At 42.3% G+C, this 12,079-nt stretch overlaps 1 protein-coding gene across 1 annotated transcript; it reads left to right on the plus strand.

The window, feature by feature from the left end:
• On the plus strand, positions 1 to 4,749 carry LOC131459878 (putative uncharacterized protein DDB_G0286901). Its single transcript, XM_058630015.1, has 3 exons — positions 1 to 146; positions 501 to 4,017; positions 4,296 to 4,749. The coding sequence occupies exons 1-2, from the start codon at positions 92 to 94 to the stop codon at positions 3,872 to 3,874; spliced, it is 3,429 nt and encodes a 1,142-aa protein (XP_058485998.1). The 5' UTR covers positions 1 to 91; the 3' UTR covers positions 3,875 to 4,017; positions 4,296 to 4,749.
• The last annotated feature ends 7,330 nt before the right edge of the window (positions 4,750 to 12,079 follow it).

A 12,079-nucleotide genomic window follows, 5' to 3' on the forward strand; every position in this document is an offset into this window, starting at 1 on the left:
CTGATTGACAACAGCCGTGTTAGTCGCCAATAAGATGTTTTAAAAACCCTCATGAGACACAGGTAGCATCTTTCTGTTGAAGGCTGAAACTATGGCTGCTGTTGGAGCGTTGCTGGTTTTTGTGCTGACTGTCCGGATTTTTAAAGGTTTTTATATTTCTTATATTATAAATTGGTCATGTACTTGAGAAGGTGTAAGCAAATGCAAATGTCTAAACCACTTTCTTCAGGTGTAAGCCAGTGTGTAAATGTATCTAGTTAATGTTGTTTATTGCTCCAGATGCAAATCATTACAGTTTAAAGTATTGAAATTATACATGTTGTGATTAAAATCGGTGTATTTACTGCCTCTCTGATCAAACACCAGCTCCTGTATTTGAATTTTGCCCTTGGCTATTTTAGACCTTGCTGTTTTATCACTCTCTTGTCTAATTGATGCAAAAGAAGTTGTGAGTTGGTGTGTTGTGAGTCAAATGTTGCTAACACTTGTTCTGCCCACAGTCTCCTGTTTGCCACTTGGTAGAACAGCTGAATTATATGAAAACGAGACATCCCTGTCCAACCAACAGGCTGGCGGCGACAACCCCACCAATGAGACAGCCCTGTCTGACCATCACGTTGGCAACAACAATGAGACAGTCCTGTCTGACCACCACGTGGGTGACAACAATGAGACAGTCCTTTCTGACCACCACGTTGGCGACAACAATGAGACAGTCCTGTCTGACCACCACGTTGGTGACAACAATGAGACAGCCCTGTTTGACCAACAGGCTGGCGGCGAAAACCCCACCAACATGACAGCCCTGTCCAACCAACATGCTGGTGGTGACAACCCCACCAACGAGACAGCCCTGTCTGACCACCACGTTGACGACAACAATGAGACAGTCCTGTCTGACCACCACGTTGGTGACAACAATGAGACTGCCCTGTCTGACCAACAGGCTGGCGGCGAAAACCCAACGAACATGACAGCCCTGTCCAACCAACTTGCTGGTGGTGACAACCCCACCAAAGAGACAGCCCTGTTTGACCACCACGTTGACGACAACAATGAGACAGTCCTGGCTGACCACTACATTGGCAACAACAATGAGACAGTCCTGTCTGACCACCACGTTGACGACATCAATGAGACAGTCCTGTCTGACCACCACGTTGACGACATCAATGAGACAGTCCTGTCTGACCACCACGTTGGCAACAACAATGAGACAGTCCTGTCTGACCACCACGTTGGCAACAACAATGAGACAGTCCTGTCTGACCACCACGTTGACGACAACAATGAGACAGTCCTGGCTGACCACCACTTTGGCAACAACAATGAGACAGTCCTGTCTGACCACCACGTTGGCAACAACAATGAGACAGTCCTGTCTGACCGCCACGTTGGCAACAACAATGAGACAGTCCTGTCTGACCACCACGTTGACGACAACAATGAGACAGTCCTGGCTGACCGCCACTTTGGCAACAACAATGAGACAGTCCTGTCTGACCACCACGTTGACGACAACAATGAGACAGTCCTGGCTGACTGCCACGTTGGCAACAACAATGAGACAGTCCTGTCTGACCGCCACGTTGGCAACAACAATGAGACAGTCCTGGCTGACCACCACGTTGGCGACAACAATGAGACAGTCCTGGCTGACCACCACGTTGGTGACAACAATGAGACTGCCCTGTCTGACCAACAGGCTGGCGGCGAAAACCCCACCAACATGACAGCCCTGTCCAACCAACTTGCTGGTGGTGACAACCCCACCAAAGAGACAGCCCTGTCTGACCACCACGTTGACGACAACAATGAGACAGTCCTGTCTGACCACCACGTTGACGACAACAATGAGACAGTCCTGTCTGACCACCACGTTGACGACATCAATGAGACAGTCCTGTCTGACCACCACGTTGACGACATCAATGAGACAGTCCTGTCTGACCACCACGTTGACGACATCAATGAGACAGTCCTGTCTGACCACCACGTTGGCAACAACAATGAGACAGTCCTGTCTGACCACCACGTTGACGACAACAATGAGACAGTCCTGGCTGACCACCACTTTGGCAACAACAATGAGACAGTCCTGTCTGACCACCACGTTGGCAACAACAATGAGACAGTCCTGTCTGACCACCACGTTGGCAACAACAATGATACAGTCCTGTCTGACCACCACGTTGACGACAACAATGAGACAGTCCTGGCTGACCGCCACTTTGGCAACAACAATGAGACAGTCCTGTCTGACCACCACGTTGACGACAACAATGAGACAGTCCTGGCTGACTGCCACGTTGGCAACAACAATGAGACAGTCCTGTCTGACCGCCACGTTGGCAACAACAATGAGACAGTCCTGGCTGACCACCACGTTGGCGACAACAATGAGACAGTCCTGGCTGACCACCACGTTGGTGACAACAATGAGACTGCCCTGTCTGACCAACAGGCTGGCGGCGAAAACCCCACCAACATGACAGCCCTGTCCAACCAACTTGCTGGTGGTGACAACCCCACCAAAGAGACAGCCCTGTCTGACCACCACGTTGACGACAACAATGAGACAGTCCTGTCTGACCACCACGTTGACGACAACAATGAGACAGTCCTGTCTGACCACCACGTTGACGACATCAATGAGACAGTCCTGTCTGACCACCACGTTGACGACATCAATGAGACAGTCCTGTCTGACCACCACGTTGACGACATCAATGAGACAGTCCTGTCTGACCACCACGTTGGCAACAACAATGAGACAGTCCTGTCTGACCACCACGTTGACGACAACAATGAGACAGTCCTGGCTGACCACCACTTTGGCAACAACAATGAGACAGTCCTGTCTGACCACCACGTTGGCAACAACAATGAGACAGTCCTGTCTGACCACCACGTTGGCAACAACAATGATACAGTCCTGTCTGACCACCACGTTGACGACAACAATGAGACAGTCCTGGCTGACCGCCACTTTGGCAACAACAATGAGACAGTCCTGGTTGACCACCACGTTGGCAACAACAATGAAACAGTCCTGTCTGACCACCACGTTGGCGACAACAATGAGACAGTCCTGGCTGACCACCTCGTTGGTGACAACAATAAGACGGCCCTGTCTGACCAACCGGCTGGCGGGGAAAACCCCACCAACATGACGGCCCTGTCCAACCAACAGGCTGGCGGCGACAAGAATGAGATGGCCCTGTCTGACCAACAGGCTGGCAGCAACAACCCCACCAACGGGACAGCCCTGTCCGACCACCACGTTGGCAACAACAACAATGAGACAGCAATGTCTGACCAACAGGCCGGCAGCAACAAGAATGAGACGGCCCTGTTCGACCACCAGGCTGGCGGCGACAACTCCAACAACGAGACATCCCTGTCCAACCAACAGGCTGACAGCATCAAACCGACCAATGAGATGGCCCTGTCTGACCAACAGGCTGGCGGCAGCAACCCCAACAACGAGACAGCCCTGTCTGACCAACAGGCTGGCAGCGACAACCCCACCAACGAGATGGCCTTGTCTGACCACCACGTTGGCGGTAACAAGAATGAGACGGCCCTAGCTGACCAACAGGCCGGCGGTGACAAGAATGAGACGGCCCTGTTCGACCATCAGGCTGGCGGCTACAACTCCACCAACGAGACATCCCTGTCCAACCAACAGGCTGGCAGCGTCAACCCCACCAACGAAACGGCCTTGTCTGACCATCAGGCTGGCGGTGACAACCTCAACAACGTCACGGCCCTGTCTGACTACCATGTTGGTGACAACAATGAGATGGCCCTGTCTCATTGTTGGCATGAGTCGGCATATTATGGGTTAAATGTTGGTAAATGTGTGATTTAGCAACACTGCCACTTGGTAGAAGAGCTGAATTATATGAAAACGAGATGGCCCTGTCCGACCACCAGGCTGGTGGCAACAACAACACCACTTCCAGTGATTGGACTGAGCAAAGGTTGTTTGAAAAGCAACACAGGAGACTGAAGGTAATTCAGCAGCAGCAATTGGAAAAAGTAGAGACACTCCAGACACCATTAGATGCCCTGATTGGGCTCTAGTGTTAGTAACTAACACTAGAGCTGTAACTGTAACTGAAATACATAGATAATTTGGTTATAATGAGGTAAAATGTAAATAAGTGCATTAATAAATAAATTATTAATAGTCATAAATACGTTTAGGGTATAATGTGATGTTTTGTTAAATAAAAGAGAAGGGAAATATGCCTTTAATCTTAGTCTTAATCTTTCATTGGTTACCTCAGGTGCAAATCAGAATCTCCTACAGTAATTGGTTGCAGAAATGGAGGCGACCAGTAGAGGGCGGTGTTGGATAGGGAGAAGAGAGAGAGACGAAAAAAAGTGGAGAGCGCGGCTGGTCGTGAAGCCACGTAGTGAAGTGGTAACAATAACAAAGCTGTTAATTGTTGAAGAGTTTGAAGAAACAAGAGAAGTTTATTTGTGTACCTGAGCAGTGTGTGTATGTTAATAAGTTAGGAGTGTGAGTGAAGTGTGTCTGAGCCAAGTTGAAGTCCACGAGGAGTTGTTGACGCCAGGAGGACGCTATCGCTAAGCTAAGCTGTTGGAGTTTTCTGGATGGGAATATCGCCTTCGTTGTTTTTCTGTTGTCATCATTTGGACAACTCGCTGTTGGGACCGAGACTGAAAGCTGTAAGTTAAACTCTATATTTACTGTTGGAGTTAAGTCGAAAGAAGAGTTTATTGGCCGCACCGCACTGGCCTGCAATGTTGTTTCATGTTGTGTTTGAGAGCTTGTGTGGCTGTCTGTCTGCACCCTCGTTGTGTGATATGTTCAATGAGACCCTCCTACATATTTTCATTGATTTCTTAATTGATTTATTCTTTGAAGAATGAATATTAATCTATACAATTGCATTGTCTTGACTTTAGTGAGGTAAAATGTGTTCTATGGTACTTTATTGAGTGCGTGTTTACAATGTGGTGTGCTGGGGTTGCATTATTATGGCTGATGAGAGGAACAGGATCACTAAGTTGATTTAAGAAGGCAGGATCTGTACTTGGTCGGACTCCAGGATTCCACAGGATGATCATTCTTCACACACTCAGTTCATTAAGCAACAGGCTCCTGTTGCCAAAATGCTCCACCGAAAGTTTGAAAACATCATTTATATTTGCTGCAGCCCAACTTTTTAATGTTAATAATTGATGTGTATGTGACAAACAGTGACAACATTTCCCTTCTGTAAATTATCTATTTGTGTTACACGTTTCTACCACTCAAAGCACTTCACACTGCGGTTTTGCCTATTAACACATACATACAGCTCATCCAAATTCAGTTTTCCGTAACTATTCATTATTAACAGTTGATTGCTTTAAACTCACAACGTTATGCTAGATTTGTTTTTCAAGGTAAACAGGATTTGTTTTTCAACAAACCTGCTAGTTTATTTTCAGCCCACCGTTTACCTCCTCACCCTAAAAACACATTACAGCTCAAATAGTTCAATTTGAGGAAGATAAAGTCTCTGATGTTCATTTGACAAAAAAAATAAATAAAACAAAATTGCCACTGTGGTTCAGAGGAAAGGAAATGAGGTGTAGGTGTGTGGGTGATTTAACTGTGTAAACAGCTTGTTTATCACTGCAGCTGGACCACAGGCAACGGATGAATAAACTCCACACCCCTAACTCACTTTAGTTCTGATGTGTGTTCTGTTTGTCTCTCACTGTGCTGCTTATCCTTTTCCTCATCCTGTTATAGGGATCGGGTCAGTCCATCATAATGCATCATATAATGTAATGTAATGATTCATATGATATTGATATAATATTGGCACAGCACTCCTGAAAAACCGCCTACATGTGATACACGCTGCTCTATAGGGCATTTTTGAGGCATATTATACTTTATTGCTATAGCCTCTCTCTCTCTCTCTCTATATATATATATATATATATATATATATATATATATATACACATACATATATACACATACATATATCCATTTTAACATAGTAATGGGAAAAATAGCAGCCGAAATGCTCTGTCTTGATTGGGGACAAAAATCTTTTTTTTATTCTGCGTAAAATCTCATGTTTTGGCAAACCTGGCGTCTGTTGAAAATGTCAGTCGCTCGTATGGATATTGCTCGAACAGAACTAACTAGAGCTGCAAGGCAGAAGCTACTTAAACAATCAATAGATTTGATACGTATCGGTCACTCATTAACTATGAGTTAAAATTGTAACTCGGTCAGCAAAACTCACACTTCAGTTGGAGCAGAAACGACAGCTTGGCCGTTGAGTGGTAAAAAAATAAAAACGGTTTTCAGGTCCCTGATGCTTTGACCTGATACGTTTCATGGACTCATCACTTCCACTCAACAATGAGTTCACTCAGGTTGACTCCCAATCCTTGAGCTGATTGGTGAAAGCTGAGGGTCAATTATTAGTGTCAGAGCTGTGGCACGATTGATGTGACTTTAACAAAACCCAACTCCCGCAAGTGACCTCGAGGACTCCTCCCCCTCCCCCTCCTCCTCCTTCGTATCTTCCTTCTCAGATCAATGGTAATAAGTGCTACCCTCTCTCTTTTCTCTTTCTCCTACGAGCTCAATACAGCAGGGATTCAAACACACACACTCTCACTTTCTCTCAGAGGGAGAATAATGATGTATCCATCATATTTACTCTTGGGTGGTTGTCATGCTGTCTCTGTTTTATTGACTGCCGAGTCTCTGCAGAGTTTGGGTTTGTCCACTGACGACTGTAACCCTGGACAAGGTAATGGTGAAAAGCACTGAGGCGACGCTGTCAGCAAACTAATTGTGAGGAACCACATTAAAGCTAATGGCTAATTTAAAGTCTTTTCACGGGCTGGAGGAAGCTTGTGCAACGTGATACCTCAAAGTTGTTTGTTGGTTTTCTGACCAATTGAGAGGTTAACTAGTGACACAGTGCTTACTTTCAGGTAACCAGTCGTATCGGAAGAGTTTCCTCACCAGGTGTTAGTAACTTTATTTGTACGGCACGTTTCATAAACAAGGGCAACTCAATGTGCTTTACATAATAAAAAAAAATAAAATGACAGTTATAATTTACAATTTGAACAAAACCCAATTATAACACAAGTGCAGCGTAATAAAAAGAACCAAATGAAACAAAAAGTGAGAGCATGAAATATGAGTGCAGCATAAGACAATAAATTTACCCTTTAAATAATTAAAATAATCTACAGTGCAGAGGATTAAAATAAAAAAATGCGTCAGAAGAGTTAGACTTGAGTTAAATTCTGAAATTATCCAAGATCTACTGTACTTGAGTATGAAAAGTAACATGTTTTTAAACGCATGTAAGTACAAGTTAATGCAAGAAATCTGGGAATTAAGTTCATTCACGACATTAAAAATGGAGATACAAGTCATCCAAACTATTGGTTGCAGATTTTGGGGTTGTCTTTACCAATATGAGACATTCATCCATTCATCTTCTACCACCTTATCCTCCACATGAGGGGCAATGGTGCCAATCCCTGCTGACATAAGGCAAAAGCAAAAAAAATGTGTGAGTTCACCAATAAAACACTTTGTAAGCTAAAGGAAGAAGCCAAAAGAAGAAGAAGATATGTTAGTATTTGGACCCTAACCATAACCAAGTGGAGTTTTTAAATTACCAAAGAATGGGCTGATGACACAGGCTGTATATTAAATCGTGGACAGCACACGCACTGAATTACGTAGCAGAGTGATTTTCTAAGAAGTGTAAATAAAGAGAGGCAAACACTGCAGTAAAAGGTCAAGATGAACGTTTTAAACAATAAATGAAAGAGGAATATTTTCATCTCATAAGAGCAAGAGGCTGTGTTTCTCTCTGGAAAGTTAATTCAATCGCGTGTTATTTGACATGTGACGTCTACAGACGTCTGCAGCGGTTTAATAACCTGCCTTGCTTGCAGACTTAAATGGAACGCAGTGTAAGCTTGTGAGGCAATTTGTTTAGCACTTTATTGGATGAACGTCATTTAGAAATGCGGAGCTAATTAGTTTAGTGCCAGGAGACTCTCGGGCTCTGCTGTCAGGAAGAAGATGCATGAATACGTCTGTGCAAGCTTGCGCTGGTCCGCTCGCATTTCATAATTCATTAGGTGAGATATGCAATCATTTCAATAAATAAATAAATGAAAGACAATTTTATTTCCTCCCGGATTCTCAATTTTTTCACCACCTACGTTTTCTTGTTTGTCTCAGTGCTTTCTTTCATGTATTTAAATATGGTTCAATAGGGCCGGGTCATAGAGACCATAATATTTAGCTAATTAGTCAGAAAGAAACGGCAGTGATTTAGTTATTACTCAGAAGTCGACAAGGGACGATAATAAACATTTTCTGTTTATTAACGAACTTACGCAGATCGTGTTATTATAAAATAATTGTTCAATGCTGTAAATGGTCTGTATTTATATAGCGCTTTTCTAATCTTGATGACCACTCAAAGCTGCTTTACACTACAGTTTTGTCATTCACCCCCATATTTATATTAAATAGCCATTAAAGCATGAGAGACAAAATTGTGTGAATGAACTGATAACTAAGATGATTATTTAAGAATTTAAGAAAAAGCTGCAGTAAATAATAAATGTTTTCAGGTGTGATATAAATGAGCTGACATTGTGAGCAGACCTCAGGTGTTCAGGAAGTGACTTCCACAGATGAGAAGCAGAGTAACTGAATGCTGCTTCACTTTGTTTGGTTCTGCACGTTACGTCTCGTCATATATGTTAATGTTAATGTTTTGTCATGTCTTGATTAGTTCATGTTGGTCTCTTTAGATTTAGTTAAAGTCACTCATGTCCAGTCTTGTTATGCACTGCCTGTTTTATTTTGTACTCATCTTTTCCCTCTGTTTTCGGATCCTGACTTCCTCCCTTTGTGTGATGTTTCCCTTTTATTGAGTTTGCCAACCCAGCCCCTCATTGGTTTCACCTGTGTTCCCCTACCTCATGTATAAATAGTCCTTGTTTCCCTTGTCTTGTGTCAGTACGTTTTTGTACGTCTTGTAAGTTATTGATTATAGATTTTGATCCTCCTTGTGAGCGGTTTTTTGTTGAACTTTTGCCTTCCTCCTTGAGAGAGTCTTTTGTTTGCGGAATAAATTCCTTTTTTTACCCTACTTTGGAGTTGAGCATTTGAATCCTCACTGTTGTGTTTAAAGCCCTAACACTGCATCTGGGAAACACAGTAAACCTGTTCCTGATGATCTTAGGGCTCTGGATGCTACATAAGAATTAGGCTAGGATGTATTTTGGTCAAAGACCATTCAGTGCTTTCTAGACCTAGATTAACACTTTGGAATGTGTCCTTTGACTCACAGGAAGCCAGTGTAGTGATCTGAGGACCGGTATGATGTGGTCCAGTCTCCTGGTATTAGTCAGGACTCTGGCAGCAGCATTCTGGACTAGTTGCAGCTGCTTGATTGATTTTTTTTGTTAAGATGATTTTAAGATGGAGACATACTGTGGTAGATGATGCTGTGGATAAAAAAGACACTTTAATATCATGTTCATTTTAATCAATTTGTGTGTTTCTGAACTGTGATTTGACTCGTACAGTTATACAGTTAATAAATTGCTCGCTTTATTCTTGCAAGGGTTAGGGTCACACTGTTTTTAAACCACAATAATCCGCCCCTGAAATATAGCACCATGGAGAGTGGTTCCAGTGTGAAGTTAAAAAGCTCTTACTTCAGTCAGCTCTTTAAAATCCAGCAGCACAACACGCCTTGAATGGTGTGTCTCCTCATGTCATACTGGAGAAAGGTGAGAGGGTGGTGAAGCCTGCGTGACTAGACTGCCAAAATAAGTAGCAGGAAAACTAAATGACTGCCTTCTCCTGCTTGTCATGTCTTCATGCAGCCAACAAAAAGCAAAGGTGTTATTTTGTTATATGACCAGTGGAAATGGGGTAAAGAGATGCTGGGGACATTGCCATGTAATGAGAGATGGAATGGTTGCTATGGCGACCTGATGCTGACCACTGTATACCTTTTTACAAGTGTGTGTGTGTGTGTGTATATGTATATATGTGTGTGTATATGTATATGTGTATATATACATATATAAATATATATATATATATATATATATATATATATATATATATGTATGTATGTATGTTTATGTATATATATATATATATATATATATATATATATATATATGTATATATACATATATATATATATATATATGTGTGTGTATGTGTATATATATATATATATGTGTGTGTGTATGTATATGTATATATATATATATATATATATAAAACCCAGAGTTGCTTGTAAAATGTATATATGTAATTAGCCAATAACATGGCAGCAACTCAGTGCATGTACACATGAAATTCAATCTGATCATCACCATGCCAATGAGAGTTGACAACAAGACTAAAGTGTGTGGCAGTTCTCTCTAATTATGTGATTCTGATTCAGATGCGTAAAGAAAAAGGTCAGAAGATAACATAGCTCCAAGATATCATGGCTGAAGTCTGCCTGTTGGACACTTGGATGTATTCCTCAACCACTTTGCAGTCTTCGATATGGAACAGATGAGTTAAATGAATTCAAATGAATTGAAACACAGGTGTTATGATGGGATTGTCAAACTGTCTTGTCGGCAGCAGCGCCTCATTATGGAAATATGATGTACAACCTGTTGTGTAGTTTATGGTGTAGGTTTTATTGTTGTGTGGCATTGGACAAAGGGTGTACAGTGGATGGTTGTGCCTTGTTTTTGCATGTTTCACATTTGACTTTTTCTGCTGCAGGAACTGTACATGAAACCCAGTTACTGTTATAAGTGGATCTTTCTCTCTCTCTTTTATTTTAATGCCAAAAAGCACATTTTCCACTTCATTAAAGATGAATTCCTCCCGCTGATCCTGCCTCGTATATAGGAGAATGGTCGAGCCGCCTCTCAAGTCTTCGTGATTTCTAACATTACATGGCTCAGCGAGAAGGCTGCGGCAGCGGCAGCACTTAATGAGGGTGAAGGGTGAACTCGCATTTACACGATGGATTCATTAGACTGACACTGCAACGTATGGTAAATGAAGCTCATGGCTGATGCTCTGCTAAATTCATCTCTCCCTTTCTCTGTGTTTGTGTGTGTGTGGCCCCAGGTCTCCAATTACAGACCAACTTTCTCATCTGGAATCAAGGCTGAAAATCACCTGCTCACATCTGCTGCTTTAGGGGACAACAGGGGACATACATGTGTGTGATTGATACACATATATGTGTTTATATACGTCATATATACATCACATCATGTGCGCCGTGATGTAAAAACCTTTGATTTTCTCTTTTAACTTTGGTGCAAGGAGTGAGCAGTTTACTTCACAAACTATGTGCAGGAACTCTCATTGTAGAAACAAATAAGACACTTTGGAATTAACAAACACAAATTAAATACACAAGGGCAGGGGAACAAGACAAAGGTGTGGCTACGTAGGATGGGGCAGACAATCAGCACAGGAGGTCAGGAAGTAAAGTGACCTGAAATGAGAGATAACAGTGAATACAAAATAAGCTATTACAGCTATAAAGCAGTGGACATATTGTCAAGAAAATGTGCAGTTAAGATGGCATATAAAACAGCCAGGTTTTATAGTGAGCATGTGCCTGTCTAATAACACAGAGCTTGTCACCAGAGACACCGTGTCATTGTTTCCAAAATCAAATAACTTTAAAAAAAACTTTAAATAACTTAAAAAAAAAAAACAAGAAGCACAGTAGAATCCACAAAAGAGCAGTGTAGTCTAAAATTAATAACAGATGTGAAAAAAGAGGCCTATGATTATATTATTCATAATATATGTGCATTGAGAGTGCACATACACATATATGAGCACTTGACTGGTCTATACTGTGCTTTTAGCCTTATGTATATTGAATTATAATTTGTGACAGATGTTTGAAAGATTTGTTAGTTTATACTTGGTAATGCAGTTTATTGACACTAAGAAATTAGAGGATTTGTACCCTTTGTGTTTGTACTAATAATTATG

Source organism: Solea solea, chromosome 5 (genome assembly GCF_958295425.1).
Source record: "Solea solea chromosome 5, fSolSol10.1, whole genome shotgun sequence".
In the NCBI taxonomy this organism is placed as follows: domain Eukaryota; kingdom Metazoa; phylum Chordata; class Actinopteri; order Pleuronectiformes; family Soleidae; genus Solea; species Solea solea.

What these genes read in the sequence shown, in the direction of transcription:
- LOC131459878 (XM_058630015.1), top strand. Translation starts at nt 92, where the DNA reads ATGGCTGCTGTTGGAGCGTTGCTGGTTTTTGTGCTGACTGTCCGGATT. An exon ending in GACTGTCCGGATTTTTAAAG is followed by an intron (nt 147 to 500) that starts GTTTTTATATTT and finishes TTCTGCCCACAG; the next exon opens with TCTCCTGTTTGCCACTTGGT.